The following is a 16,591-nucleotide window of genomic DNA, read 5'->3' as shown; positions in this document are numbered from 1 at the left end:
GGATCTATGTGTCGTAAAGGTGACATAAGTTTCTTGTAAATGCTATCAATGGACTAGCGTCTTCCAAGAATACCTCCGTTTCCACGCAAGTAAGTCACAAAAATAAAGTAGGATCGAATCCGCTTTCTACCACGAGTGCATTTCCCGGTAAAGATCACTACAACAACAACGAAACCGTATCGTGTTGAGACTCTGGCTATCGAACCTGAGGTATATCTGCGCTGATAGCTTATCGACGCAGCTCCCGCCTCGCTCTGTTCTACCAGTCTCCCGAAGACAAGCGTAGTGTGTGCAGTGCGGCCGCGCGACTGAGCAACGCGATAAACCGAGGATAATGGCGTACGGCAGGGGATACGGACGGGCCAGCGATGCGCTCAAGCTGGAGAAACACATCACCTGCCTCAAGTACACGCTCTTCTGCTTCAACGTCATCATATGGGTGAGTGCCGAGCCAAAGAGTAGCAAACTTCTTAGCGCTTCGCAGATAGCACCATAACTGACACCATTCTCCTGCAAGGCTTCTCCAGAGCACAGAAGCTAGGAACGAACTGGATTTCACCATTCGGAATATCTAAGGACAGGCAGACTCGGTCCGTTCCTTGAAAATGAACTACCCTGAGTATTCTTGCGCTTCAATGACCCGCACAGACAGCCGAGAGCATTAGCACGCACCTCCCGTGATTCGGTGTGGCACGCTGACGTCAAATGAAATCCGCCCGGCGGTTTAACGACGAGCGCCGTAGTGCTGACAAGCCTGGAAGTGATATTCAGGCGACTTCCCACATACGAGCAGATTAATATCGGGCTAGTATCCACGTCCCGCCTCAATTGGACGATTCGCAAACATTTTGCTCACGTTATCACGCCTTCAAATGCATAATACTAGATGCAGACACATTTCGTACACAAATTCCGTCCCATGAAGGGGGGGAAGGGGGATGGGCGGGGGCGTCCAGGAAAAAGAAAAAGCTCCTTTAACGTCTAATAACGTGTAATACGTTACACGGAATTGGTTTATTCGTACTGACATTGCCGTCACGAACGAGGGATGCGATCATGTTGAAAAATATTTATCGTCTGCACAAGGCTGGATATATCGCCATGGAAACAGTCATTGACTCAGTATAAAACGACTTTTTAATCCAATACGAAGCCTTTCGGCGTCTGCCATCATCAGATATCCTGGAACCTCTAGTAACAGGCGAAATAATACTTGTATACGAGGGTAGTTCGGAGAGCAAGTTCCGTTTCGATTTCTCTCCACGGCACTGCTACAATCGCTGCTTCGCTGAAGCACAGTACTATCTCTGGTCCATGCTGAACGAAATGACGCCATTACGAGCTCGCTCTGTGCTGTGTGTCGCTCGCAGTTATTGTTTATAGTGACATCGTTGATTGAAAATCCCGCCGCGTGTGTATTGAGATCTATGATTCGTTTTCTGAATGTTAAGAACGTTAAACCAAATGCCATTCATCAACAAATCTGCGAGGCTTACGGAGAAAATGTAATTAATGCTCCAATGGTGAGATCATGGGTCTCCGAATTTAAGGCGGGAGTGATCAAGTGCATGATGAAAGACGAAGTGTACTCGCGTCACTAGTTTGTGAAGCACTGGTTAATGGATTCGACGGAATTACTAAGAAAAACCTTAGGATTACGATTAATGCTACTGTCTGTCAACTTCCACAAATTTCACGAGCAGTAATTTACGAGGTTGTTGCTGAAAAACGTTGCGAATGTTACGTGCATAAACTTCTTACGGCAACAGCTACTATCTCGATACTCGCTCTGTTTAGCACAGTCTTGGCGCATGCTTATTTCAGGACACAACAGCAAACGTAAAGTCCTTTCTGATGGTTCGTAGACGCTTGATACTTTCATTTCGAGCTGTGCAAAACAGGAACATACCCATGGCTACTTATATTTTCCTTTCTTCTTTCTTGAAGAAAATCTGATAATGCTCTAAAGAGACGAAAGACGTTGAACAATAATTTTCCCAATCATGCCCTGTTTCTCTTCAAAATAATCTCTTACGCTTGCTGTACCAGCTATTCTGAGGGAGAGAGAACAAATTTATTGGGAAATGCTGTTTTGAGAAAAAGGAGTTTGAAAATTTGAGATACAATTTTTTGTAGTTTGATGAAACATACCTCTCGTCAGTGATTTCTGGACTTTATAGCAATCTTTCCAGATACAAAAGGTGGTCCTCTTCCATCTTCTTCGTGGCCATGGTGGTGCTGCGGGCCTCTTCCTGTTCTGCTAACTCGTTACGCTTTTCGTCCTTTTTTGTGCAGACGTTGTCGCAGGCTCGTCCGGGTCCAAGTTCGAACACGTTCCTAATTTCCATAATTCCTGTTATGCGGCCGTTGAAATTAAGTGACGGCTATGTTTCTCGCGCTGTGATTGGTTTTCGGAGACACTCTTGCACTAATCGCCTTGTAACTCAATAACAGAGTTTCTTGCGAGGTTGACATGAAAACAACACTGAAGTACAGTGAACATTTTAAGCAACGAAAAATCAATTTTTTTAAAATTTAAACTTCCTTTAGCATCTGAAGGAACAGTTTTCGCAGTTTCAGCTGAATACAAATGACACCGTTCAATATGAAACAGTGTCAAAACAATCGATTTTTCGTCTTGAGATAGTTGGTATTTGACAATTAGCATACTGAACTGTCCGCGTCCCCAAACTACCAATAGAAACGTTGTATTTTCAGCTACCATTGCGTTGCCATTATGACTGCATATTTGTTCTCAAGCGAAAACCTTCGGAAGCGAGATCTGCGGTAGCCCCTAACCTAATTCAAATTAAGGACATGCGTTTGAGGCTCTGAGACACACTATGAACACATATACAACATGCGAATTTTAGGCATTTAATATCATTTTTATTGAAGCATTCAACCAGTTTCATAGTTGCTACGAGTTACATAGTGGAAAAAAGGAAAGAAAAATCTTAGGAACCCTATAGATATATACTGTAAATACCCCAAATTTTAGAATTTTTACGCAAATTTTATAGGACATAAAGACTTTAAGCGATTTTTCTGTATTCGTAATTATGGTGAGTGGAACTCCTTGGTGATTGCCTGCTGACAGTGTTCTTGTCGCAACAATGGCTTACAGTGGGAACACACGGCTGTCGGAATTTTGTGACATTCAGATCTGAAATTGTTGTCACTCAGGGCTGTTCTATAAAACTCTCAAAAATGCCCGAGAAAATAACTATTGAAGTTTTGCGACCATCTTTAATATGCTAAAGTACGTTCGAATTTTCTCGCCAGGTAAAATGTTTGCCTGTCATTTATGAGTCCGACTTCCAGCCTGTGCAAACTTTTAAACGGTGGTGCACGTTCTATTGACGATATCTGTAGCACTCCAGACTGGTTCGAGTCATATTGCTGTCATGTTTCCTTTCGGTTCTGTCTACGTCATTTAACTATAAAATTCACCAAATATATGCTAATTAACAGATATCTGTTTTTTATTAAATATATTAGTCTACTTATTTATAATTACGTATCGTACACAAAGAACCAATTATCATTGCAATTATAAACTCTTAATTACTAATCTTTTATAAAACATGGTTAACATTCAAAAATATTACAAATTAATTACACATTATCTGTTTTACCCTTACACACAATGTTCATGAAACATATACCTTAGTTTAAAATCTTACCACGATAGGAATCGACCCCAGACAGCCCGCTTTTCATATGAGCATTCGACCACAGAGCCCCGCTTCCTGTCGGCATCATGGCGTTGTTATTTGGTATTAAGGTAGGTGGGGAGACCTGAAAGCTGATTTCGTCGAGAATTTCTGAGAGATCCATTCAAAGTCATTCTGAGAGCTCCCATTCAATTTCACGTACCAAATATCTTACTGCTGCGTGGTCTCCTTGTTAGCTTCAGTACTGAAACGTCATGTGTGTGTGTGTGTGTGTGTGTGTGTGTGTGTGTGTGTGTGTGTGTGTGTGTGTGTGCGTGCGTGCGTGAATGTGTGTTAGTGAGTCTAATCACATTCTTCGTCAGTCAGCACCCATAACAGAACTAACAAACTAATTTACTGACCTACAAGTTTTTCCGCTGTTTCCATGACTCACTTCAGGTGGTTTACAAAACACAGCTATGCTCTAGTCTTCTACGCCGGTCCAAGTAAGGCAGTTATCTTTCTATAACGACATCAATATGAACGAGGTAGTGACATCTTATCTTCTTGAGGACAATTGGATAACTTCTTTTTACTTTCTCTTTCTCACTTACAATTTATAACTGTAGTGGTTAGTGGTTTCGGGCTGACTTACAAGAAAGTCAAACCGTGAGCAATAAATACACTCACCGATATAACAGCGTATGTATATACTGTTTCACATGAGCGACAGATTCAGACTAGGCCATCAGCTCGAAATCGGTAACATCTGCAGCAATAAAGTTTACATGGTGTTTTACAGCTATGTTACACACTTCTGGTGGTTGTAGAGGGGACTTAGTTGATCAAGTATTACATAGAATCTCTAAGCGAAAATGTCAGCCAACGATGCTACACAGCAGGATGTTGTCGAATGATAATTGTATCAATCCCTGTAGTCTCTGCAACGGAAACAAACGAGTGGTAGTTACAAACGAAAAACGTTCTGATACCTCTCACAGTGGAATACCTGTACTGGTACTGTTGTTAAGACTGTATGGTAGGCCATCTTCGGAGGTGGTAGTATGGACCAAAACAAGAAAACCCTTTAATAAACATAGGCTCTTAAGAGCTATGAGCACGTGTTCAACAGAGGAGATGTTTTTCACGTAGTAAAGAAGAAAACGACGTGCTCATAGCTCCTCAGGTACGCATTTTATAGCCCATGTTTACGGGTCATCTTTCCTTTTTTGCCCACACTACCACCTCTGGAAATTGAACACCTTGCCTACCTTGTATTCCAAATTTTGTAAATTTGTGGTAAGACCTTATGGGAACAAACTTCTGAGGTCATCGGTCCCTAACTGAAACTAACTTATGCTAAGGACAACACACACACACACCCATGCCCGAAGGAGGACTCGAACCTCCGACAGGTGGAGCCGCTCGGACCGTCACAAGGCGCGCAGACCGCATGGCTACCTCTCGCGGCCCTTGTATTCCACTTGACATCAGAACGGTTTTCGCTTACTACGTCATATATATATATATATATATATATATAAAATATTCCACTTGACATCAGAACGGTTTTCGCTTACTACGTCATATATATATATATATATATATATATATATATATATATATATATATATATATATATCGGGTTTTACATCAGAACTCATGTCAGGAAGTTCTCTGGAAGCGCGTAATATCAATTTACAAATTTTCCTTAAAATTATATAATTGCGCACCTACCATTCCGAAGTAGCATGCCTCGAATCAGAAAATCTTATTTTCTTACCATCCTACAAAACCTATTCTTCTTGACGAAAGGCCAAACCAGCTCTTAAGCGCCGCCACTCCACTGTTGCTGCCATGTTTATACTAAATTTCTTCAGGTATTTTTATTGTCCTTATTAATTTAAACTACTGTTGACATTAATTTAATATTCATAAAACGTGATACAAAATTTAGAAATCTGTTTTATGAACAATAGCAATACTTTCTCCTTCATGGCTGGTATTGAAATTCAGCATTATCATTTGTAGAATAGCCTCTGTCGTGTTGTCATTTTCTCAGAAATAAAGCAACGATGGCAGTGCTGTCCGCGTGTCATTTGTGTTCCGCCAACAGGAACACTTGAGCCGTCACCCGCCGCACGGATTATTCCACTTTGTCTTTGCGAGAACGCCGTAACAGTCCAAGAGTGCTCGAGAAAGCTGCGGGCGTTGAAGGAAAACTTCCGGAGCACGTAAGGCAAAGTTTGCTCAATATTTCGACACTCAGCGCGCAGGCCGAGATAGCGCTGCTGATTCAGCCGGTATCTTATCTCGAGAGAGGTGATAAAACACACGACGGCGTTACATTCTGATGAAAATGCATGACGTCGTAAACAGCAGAAGGGTGCGGGAACCCCGTTTCTCGGCGCCGGATAAGATCGCTATTTTATGTGCATTCCTTCCCGGCGCGAGGAAAGTCAGGCCCGAAATAGGCTCGCTATTGCGCCTTTCAGACGCAGGCTGGTTTACTCTGGTGGTTAGTCGTTTCTGAAAAATAATGAAAGGAACAACGGTAGTAGGACAATGATCAAATCCACTACTCATTAGTCAAAATGTCAAAGTACCACAACAAAAGAAACGCGCCTGACAGCTCTAGTAAGTAACTGCTGTCACGGTATAACGATGCATCACTGGCGACCATTTTTTTGACCTCTATATGCTCCACCAAACGCTATTCATTCAGTGTCAGAGGCCGAATTGTTAACGACTGAAGAGTTTTTTGAGCTCCAGTGGAAGAAGTCAATAATGAGATGAAAGAAGAGAGATTGTGCTTCACGTTTACGCACTTAATCAAATGTGTTAGGTTACTGTTGGTCACCTTCACAATATTACACTTCTGAATCCATGCATGTCTGTATTACCCCGCTTCTGCTGTCCGATTGATGTCATTTTCCTTGAGAAAAGGCCCACAGGGGGAGTTGAAGTACAGGTCTCGTCCGCTGCCACTAAGCTGTTTCCGACGAAACATTTTACAGCCTAACGTCACAATTCACAGTGAAAAATTACTTTCATCCTAATAACCTACGACAAACAGTGCGTTAGTAATTTCGGCGGCCACTATTTTATGTAAAGTCTCGTAGTTCTCTAACGATGTAGGGTACAGGATGTCCATAATGAAAATTATAGTTTCAAAACGCTCTAGAAAGGGAACCAAAGCTCCGAATGACATCACATTCGAACAGTAAATTATTGATGCATGGGGAAACGTCATCGAATAAAGAAGAATTAATGAAAGTATGACGAATAAATGGCACTGTAAGCTTCAGAATAGGCACAGCAAAACAAGCGCGCCACACGGCTGTTTCTCATTTTGCGTCCCACAAGCTCAGCATGGCTTTCGCCATGAAGGGTAGCGCGTTACAGGTGAAGCTCTTTTACAAGAACGGCAACTGTGCGGCAGTAGCCCTGCTGAAGTTCCGAAAACTCAGGCGTATGGAAAAAGGTATTGGACCGTTGTCTGCTAAGGAGCTGGAGAAAATGATTACAAAACTCGAAACGACAGGTGCTTTCGAAGTGCAGTGTGATAGAGGGAAGAAATCGTTGAACCGACGTCTGTTGAAGATGTGGTCCCAGCACTGCAGTAACTGTCGAGCGGTGATGTGCAAACATGCAGTGCACAGGGAATTGCCCGGAAGTTGTACGTGCCAGCGAGCACGGTGCATAAAATCCTACGAAACATCATTTGTATAGCTATCCATACAAAATTACCCATGTCCAGGAGTTGCTTCCTGCTGACTTGCCAGCAAGGCAAGCGTTCGCTCTGGAATTTCTTGCTCGTATGTAAGAGGACAGTGAATGGCCATAGAACGTTCTGTTGACAGACGAAGCCCATTCCCATCTCCAAGGACTTATGAATACGCATAATTTCAGAATGTGGACAACGGAAAATTCGCACCCACATTAATCTGTACCATTTTATTCAGCAAAGGTGCCTCAGTGGTGCAGGATGACGTCATCATCTAGCGCGGGGTCGAATGTTCTCGAGGAGATGAGGGTCCTGTTACACTAGCCATAACTGATAAACGCAGTGGGAGACGTCATCCCAAATCTTCAACTGCCTGGTTCAGTGGGTAGGATAATTGTTATGAAAGATGACGCTCCTCCACGCATTGCACATCCATTGAAGCAGCTGCTACAGAGACATGTCGGAAATGTTAGAATTATCAACCATCATTTCCCTACAGTTGGCCGTCCATGTCACCTGATCTGAGTCCGTGTGATTTCTGACTCTGGGATTACCTGAAATTTGTTGTGTTCAGAGCTCCAATTACGAACATAGCTGAACTGAAGGTATGCACTGCACAACACATTCTGAACCTGATTCCCGAGATACAACGATCTATCGTGGAACCTGCCGTTTCTCGATTTCATCTTGTGGCAGAAAACGGTAGACAACAAAATGAACATGTTTTGCGGCAGCTTTACGACAGTTAGAAACAGATGCCTCTTGTTTTTTATGTGGTATTTGGCCACAGTTAAAAGACGATGTCATTTTCCTTTTTACGCGGTTTCAGGCCTCCGGACAATTAAAAAACAGTTTTTATCATCCGATATGATACGACTTTGCCATGGTCGATGGGCTTACCAAATAAACAGCTCAAATTGGCTCTGAGCACTAGGGACTTAACATCTGAGATCATAAGTCCCTAGAACTATTTAAACCTAGCTAACCAAAGGACATCACACACATCCATGCCCGAGGTAGGATTCGAACCTGCGACCGTAACAGTCGCACGGTTCCGGAATGAAGCGACTAGAACTGCTCGGATACAGCGGCCGGCAAACAAACAGCGATGCAAATTTTCACTACGGAACTTCCGTAGTCGTGCCCAATGAATAGTACGGCTGCTGTAATGTGCAGCTCAAACTCAAACTCAGTTGGAAGTCATCTGTGATTTGCAGCCAACCGAATTTACGTGAAGACGTTTACAGCGTAGCCTGTTCATAAATTTCTGCTTTATTTATTTATTTATTTTGTTCCATAACGTTTCTTCCTGCGTCAATAATATACTGTTCAAACTTGACGTCAGTCGGAGTTGTGCTTCTCTTTCTACAGCGTTTTGAAAACTGAACTTTAATTATGGACACTGTGCATCATATTCCAGTATTCTGCACTGTTGATAAGATAAACGCTTTGCTCGGTTAAAACGCTGATGCTTGATGGACCGCCTTGCAAGTGGACGAGAAAATTAGTGACCACAGAAGGAAGAATGTATAGGCCTTTGGATATGTTGGTGAGACTTTTCCTCGTAGACCGATGACAACGTGAATGAAAGTAGAACAGCTATAAACACAGCTTCCAAGTGAAGTGAGTGAAAAAGACGTGCGTGTATAAGGAAGTTGTACTCATCACTGTACACCAACTACTACATCCACAATATTGTGCACGGCGGAGGATACATTGAACCAGCATTATTCATTCTCTTTTATATTTCATTCGCAAATGAGAAGAGGATAAGTCGATTGTCTATGCGGCTCCGAACGAGCCTTAACTTCTTTCCTCTTCGCTGTGCCTACGAGCAAATTCCGTTTCTCTAAATTTTCTCGTTAATGTTTCGTGAAAAGAACGTCATCCAACCTCCAGGAAAGAACGTCATCCACCCTCCAGGGATTTGAATTTGAATTACGAACCATTTAAGTAATAATCACGTGTTGATCGAAACTGTCGGAAAGAAATTTGCCAGCACACTCCCGAACTGCTTCTATGTCTTCCCTTAAGACGACCTTGCGGGAGTCCCAAAAATTCGAGAACTACTCAACAATGGATCGTACCAGTCTTCCATACGATGTTTCGTTCATAGAGGAACAACATTTTCCTAGAGTTCTCCAAGTAAACCGAAGTCAACCATTCGTCTTAATTACTACCACCCTTACGTTCTCGTTCACGTCATATCACTTTGCTGTGACGGGCCTATGTATACAGTAGACTTGATTGTGTCAAGCAGCACATCATTAACACTGTAATCAAACATTACGGAATCGTTTTTCTTACTCATTCGCTTTAATTAACATTTTGAGCAGGCTCCCATTCTGTACACCAAATAGATATTCTAAGTCATCTTGTAACCTCCAACAATCACTCAACACTACAGCGCCATCAGCAACCACTGAAATCGTTTATGGAACTTTCGTGTGATTCGGTTCTTGTATTGACAAAATACAAACTGAGTCTTTATAGCCTCCGCTGCAGTTGCCAGAGTCAGGAGACGGAATATTAGGCTCTTAAATATGCCTTGGACCACAGCTTAATAAAACAAAATTCACCCTGGTCAAGAAATACTTAAGAGACAAAACCACAATACGGAGTCACTATTAGCGCGTAAGTGTTTAAGTCTTTCCGCAGTTGAGCAATCGAAGATATTTCTAATCTTATCTCGATAATGCTCATTTCAGCGAAGAGCACAATAAAATTACAGGTGACTTATGACTCAACACGCGACAAAAACTACATATAGATCCCAACTCATACGGGATTTTATTGCTTAAATTCCTGTCAGACTTAGCGAATGCTCGCAAAACGGTTTTCATCGGCAGCCAATATTTTGGAGCCAAAACGTAGCGTAGCTCTGTTTATAAATAATAATACAAAAAATAAATTCAATTGATGAGTTTCGTCATGATGGTTATCAAAATTGCATAGAGAAATTGGTTAATCTTAATTATTTGCGAAACGAAAAGGTTCTCTTTTTGACAGTAAAGGTACAAGAAGGCACTAGTGTAACTATAATGTGTGCATGGAAGGTGCACCGTTGGACATCGGCAGTAACAGTGCAATTCTCAATATCGCTCTGTGAAAATATCTTTGACGATCTCCTCATGCTAGTTACTTATCGCACTTTACTCACTGGTGTATGTATTCGTTGACCAGAAATGTTGAGAAAGAAATGAGCTGTCACGTGATACCTTGCACGTCTGTACTGGACACATTTCCTGTTAGCTGAGCGGATCACACAAGTAAACAGCCGAGCTTGACAGACACCTCTGACGGTGTGCTGGCTGCCGTGTCTCCCAGTTTCAGCGCATGTCTCGAATACATTAACGACGAGGTTTCATGCCAACATTAACAATCGTTACATCACAGTACACGCTACTCAGGCTCGACAGACCTTCAATGGACAAACTCACCTGCACACAGGAAGTAAACACGACACACCAGATACTCAGAGAGAATGAGCGCAATGTGCAAATAGTAAATAGCAACAAAATAAAAAGAAATTCAAAAAGTAGAAACCCTAGATAAATTAGTCGGCCGCTGTGACAAAGCAGTTCTAGGCGGTTTAGTCTGGAACCGCTCGACCGCTACGGTCGCAGGTTCGAATCTTGCGTCGGGCATGGATGTGTGTGATGTCCTTAGGTTAGTTAGGTTTAAGTAGTTCTAAGTTCTAGGGTACTGATGACCTCAGATGTTAAGTCCCATAGTGCTCAGCGACATTTGAACCAATACCCAGGTGATGCCGTGTTTGTCAGCTATTACCCTACATTTTCGCATTGGTTAAGCAGGCCTGTTATGGTACGGGCAGCGCTTCTCTGAACTCGTTTGGTATCTGTTGCCATGCCTATCCGATAGGAACTTCGAAAACTGGAAGAGTATTCCAGGTATAGTCAGGTTTGTGTCTTGTGAGTGACTTCCTTCATACGTGCATTGTCTTATACCAGGAACCTTTCAAAATTTTTAAGTCTTCCACTCACTTAGCCGAATAATGATTGATAAATTACCAGCCACAAAGAAGAGGCAGGAACACCAACACATGACACAGGTAACTCGGAAACCAGGAACGTCGTACAAAAAAACACAAGATGTCGTACACTAAAACACAGCAATAAAAATTCCCACAGGGTGAGGAACATTTTGAAGAAACGAGGACTACAAATACCATTCCGTAGAAACAACAGTTGTCTGGAAACGACCGAGTTAAAAGTTATAAGCGAAAATCGTTCTGATATCTCTTCTACTGCAAGCTCCTTGTTTTCCTTATTTTGGTAGTGAGAATCAAAACGAGAAAAAAATTCTGGTAAAAAATGCATACATTGCGAGCTATGAGAACCTGTTGATCAGAAGTGCGTTTCACAGTGGCGAAGACGATCATGTGCTCGTAGCTGTTAAGGGATGCATTTCAGAGCCCATGTTTAAAAGTATTTTTTTCTTGATTTAGACCATACTATCTCCTCCCAAAATATGGAAAGCAAAGGGCGTGCAGTAGAAGAGGTCGACTCGCAGAGGTAGCAGAATAGTTTTGTTTCTAACTTCCGACACGGTCATTTCCATATCAGTGTCCCTTGGTCAAAATTGATACATTTAAACTTCTCTATCATCCATGAAAACTTGCAACGTGTTCATGGGATCATAACATATATGTCAATTCCATTCTTTTCTCTGTTCTTTAAACTTTCCATTCAAGTTGTAAATTTCGAAATTCCTCCCGGATGGTTCCATCTTTGTAATCTGCCACTTTTCCTGGAGTATTCTCAAAAATATCGTCTCAGTTGCTGGGATTACGTGTTTTAGACTTTATAATCCTGTTCTCACTTCCCCGTGGTGCACAGGGGCTGCCACAGTTCCATCAAATTTTAACATTCTGTCCTTTCATACTTTTATGCAGAATGTTGTTTTATGGTGCCACACATCATACGAATTCTCTGAATCTTTATATTGTTATCAACTTTGCCGGAATATAGTATCTCACAACCCAAGAACCTGAAGGTATTACCTTGTTGTATTACCTTTTGCTGTATCTTTGATTTCTAGTACGAATTGTATCTGGAAGATTGTATGCCTTGGAATGTCACGGACGTGACTTTATTTGTCGTTATGTTTAAATTATTTTACTTCCTGTTGTGTAATTCATATAGCGCTCTCTGTATGTTATATTCATCAGCTACAACTAGGATCTCATCGTCAACAGTCATAACAGTCGGTACAACTTCTTCCTTAGAAACTGTCCTCTACCTTACATTTTACGAGTCGTTGTTTCATATCCTTCACAATGTCGTCTAAATATAAATTAAAAAGTATCGCTGAAGTACAAAACCCTTGTTGACCCATTCATTAATGTTACCTTGGGAGAGATTTCAAGAATTAAGCTTTATATTTATCGGTGTCCCTTTATGCTTAGTGTCACCTAATGAGTGAGAAATCTCTGACGAATGGGCAGAGGACTTAAAGAGAAACAAAACTGTTCACATAACTACATGGTAATATTTTTAAAAATTTCTTACCTACAGTTTTTTTGCTGTTTCATATTTGTTACATTTCTATCTTTTTGTTTCCAGATTTCCAACTTGGTTTTGCAGGTATTTTTTCTTTTCCGTTTTGGTTTCTTCAGTTAAGTGTTGCCATATGTCCGACCTTTGTATCTGCACAGCGAGTGTGCTAATAGGTGCAAACTTAGCTGACCGCTTAGCGCACAAATGGACAAAACATCTGAACTGTCTTCTCAAGCCCAGGTTCTCAAACAGACATTCTAAATAAATGTGACCCTGGCCCTGTAAGGCGGCTAATATCAGGTGTGGATCATAACAAAAATCATTATAAATGCTGTTGTCACGTACCTAGAATGTATGAGTTAATAAAAGTCAATGCACTGAGTTGGTCGAGAATACATTTACTTTTTGAACCAATAAGAAAAACTCTTGTGTACTAAATGTGAGGGTAGGTTAGTTTCCTAGCTTTTGATATTGAGTGGTCAAAGCGTACATCAGTTGGAGTGAGCAAAATCTACACTCAACATTTACTGTGGCCTAATGGGCAATGCTACTTTAAAAAGTGGCATCTGCAACGGTGTTGTCTCCATGCTGGCCTTGACTGAATTCACTCAGTCGCAACTTTCCTGCATTCAGTAGAACGTTATTTTTTCCCTAGTCGAAACAATGGCTATTACACACTTGCTATGGGTTGAAGTGACATGCACAATTTTTGTTTCCAAAAACTTCCGCAGGAATAATTAACTACCGCTTTGCTGTCTGTCGCCATGATACATGAAGTGTATCATCGTCATTTCGCAAAAAGCAAACTCTAAATGTCTTCGCTTATTTCCACACACTTGCGCAGTACACCGCAAGATGAGAGAGAGATAGAAATTTTAGGTCTCAAAATGCTTTTATATAATAGGGATATCCCCACGACGTCGCATCTGTTTCGCCAAGTACAGCTACAGCAAATAGCCGTCTCACTAGAGTTGAATACAATTTAATTTTTCTTGCTGGGTCGCAGCCTAGCCCTGTTAATGACATCCAGCCGCTTACCCTCGGTCCCTGCCGTATTTACGTTGAAAGAGATAATGTATTGTTGTGGCCTTATCCCTTTTGTGCTGAAGCTCGCCGTTCTTTTCCTAAACGGGAGTTTTACAATATCATTAACCACCTGTTCGGTTCGCATCAAAAATGTATTTCACTTTAACTTTTTTGTCAATCCCAGTCCATATATTGGTAGACATTGTTTTGTTAGTTTTCGGTACGTGAGATTAACTAAAATTGCCTTTTGTGGATGAAATATAAGTATTATTTTCTGAGGACTTCATACTAAATCATCCTGTCGTTATGGATAAAGCTCATGTAAGGTCCGTAAAATATGGGCAGTGTTTGCTTTCTGCGAAATGACGATGATACACTTCATGTATCATGGCGACAGACAGCAAAGCGGTAGTTAATTATTCCTGCGGAAGTTTTTGGAAACAAAAATTGTGCATGTCACTTCAACCCATAGCACTTATGTTTGTCTTATGTTTGTCTTAGTTATCGTGGTAATAACAAATAAAAAAATCCGTTTGGTAATGAGAACACAATCAGTAGCAGAAGCTTTTTCTACTGTTCTCATTGTACTATTTTTAGAGTGTACTGAATCCCTCACAGTACCAAGAACCAAAACGGCTCTTTCTGAGACGGTGGCACAGAACAAGTGTGCTTTTGTGAGATCTTCTTGAGAGCGACTTTTTGTGTCTGACTTCCAATCAAGGGCATGACGCCTGCTCCATGGTATTCTTATTCGACTAGTTTGCACAGTATATTTCTGCCAAAAACGTATTCTAATCAGGACTTCGTAGACGTGTACCTGATTTATAGGCCTGCTAATTGCAATATGTATGAAGCCAGAAGATTGTGTACAAGAGATTTCCTAACAGATATTTGCGAACAATAAAACATTTCAAGGAATACATTAACATCTTGTGGATACAGACTCTCTTGAGGAAAGACTGTTTCATTATTGAATACCGAAAAGTGTTAGAACACCAATTATAGAAGCTCGAGTATTTCATCATATTTAAATAGTAGAAACTGAGAATGTGATTTGTGTGATAGCATGGAAACTGTTAAGACAGCAAGTCCTTTACCATAACTTTATAAAGAGAACTAGGTCTTACTTAAACAGGTTTTCAATCGAGAAAATTTTTGTACATGGTTATCAGCAACAGTTCAATGTTAACGTCTAAGGTCTCATAATCGACCTTTCACTTTCCATGTAACAGCAACTGGAGCATCATACACGCGAATTTTTAGTGGAACATTTAAATGTTTAACACTTAAATAAGATCATCATGTTCATGCACGAAGTAAAACCAAGCAAGTACAGAATGAGATTTTCATTCTGCAGCTGAGTGTGCACTCCTGCGAAACTTCCTGGAAGATTGAAACTGTGTGCTGGACTGTCTCGAACCGGGGAACTTTTCCTTTCGCGGACAAGTGCTCTACCAATTGAGCTATCCAAGCACGACTCACAGATATTGCAGAGACATGGCTCATTCTGGAAACAGCCCCCAGGCTGTGGCTAAACCATGTCTCTGCAATATCCTGTCTTCCAGGAGTGCTACTTCTCCAAGGTTCGCAGGAGAGTTCCTGTGGAATTTGGAAGGTAGGAGGTACTGGCGGAAGTAAAACTGTGAGGAGGGATCGTGAGTCGTTCTTGGGTAGCTCAGTTGGTAGAGCACTACCCAGTGAAGCGCAAAGTTCCCGAGTACGAGTCTCGGTCCCGCGCACAGTATTAATCTGCCAGGAAGTTTCACAAGCAAGTAAAATTTCAAATCAACACTTCTCAATAAGTGGATAGGTCGCTGGGTCGCAACAACTTGGACAGCTTGATATCCTGATCTCAATCAACTGGATTTTTATTTCTGAGGCATTTAAAAGATATAGTGTATGCAAGATCTATTGCGAATGTTACCATTCTTAACCAGCGTAATCAAGAAGGACATCACACCTGGAATAGGAAAGTGAGTAAGACAGTCAATGATGTGGCGTTTAGAAGCTTGTGTTAGACCTTACAGTACTCATATTGAGTATTTCGTTTAGGTATCACAAGACAGCATCTGAAGAAAAAAACCACGTGTAGAAACATGCTGGAAATTTGATAACATAAAGATTAAAACGAAACGATGCTTGAACAAGAAAAAAGTATCTCTACCTGAGGAAGTTAAAAATAATTGCCATACGTATATGCGAAATTTTTGCTTCTTTTTTAAGTCCTCTATCCATTATCCAAGAGTTTCCCACTAATTAGTTGACAATGTGCGTACAACTCCCAGCAGATGTAGCGGCATTCCTCTTTTTTACTATAATATTATATACCTTTCCTGTGTGAACATTTCAATAGATTCACTTTATTGTGTAAAGACTATGTAATCTTTTTTAAACGCTATTCTCTTCTTTTGCCTACTATTTGTCTTAATGACAAAGTGTTATCTGAGTGGATCCTTCATTTCTGAATACTTGTTTGTTCTTCTAGTAATATGCTGTCTATGATGTTTCTCAGACTATTTACTACTATCTTCGCAAATACCGCTACGGTCGCAGGTTCGAATCCTGCTTCGGCCATGGATTTGTGTGATGTCCTTAGGTTAGTTAGGTTTAATTAGTTCTAAGTTCTAGGCGACTGATGACCTCAGAAGTTAAGTCGCATATTG

At 41.2% G+C, this 16,591-nt stretch overlaps 1 protein-coding gene across 1 annotated transcript in view; it reads left to right on the top strand.

The window, feature by feature from the left end:
• The first annotated feature begins 261 nt into the window (after positions 1 to 261).
• The window catches only part of LOC126281881 (tetraspanin-2A), a 978,340-nt gene continuing 962,010 nt past the window's right edge, over positions 262 to 16,591 (top strand). The window contains exon 1 of the mRNA XM_049981194.1: positions 262 to 439. Coding sequence (XP_049837151.1) covers positions 335 to 439 — 105 coding nt within the window. The 5' untranslated portion in view covers positions 262 to 334. The remainder of the gene's footprint in view (positions 440 to 16,591) is intronic.

Source organism: Schistocerca gregaria, chromosome 7 (genome assembly GCF_023897955.1).
Source record: "Schistocerca gregaria isolate iqSchGreg1 chromosome 7, iqSchGreg1.2, whole genome shotgun sequence".
Classification (NCBI taxonomy): Eukaryota; Metazoa; Arthropoda; class Insecta; order Orthoptera; family Acrididae; genus Schistocerca; species Schistocerca gregaria.
The sequence above is the reverse complement of the archived record's forward strand: the minus strand, read 5'-3'. Positions and strand labels throughout refer to the sequence as shown.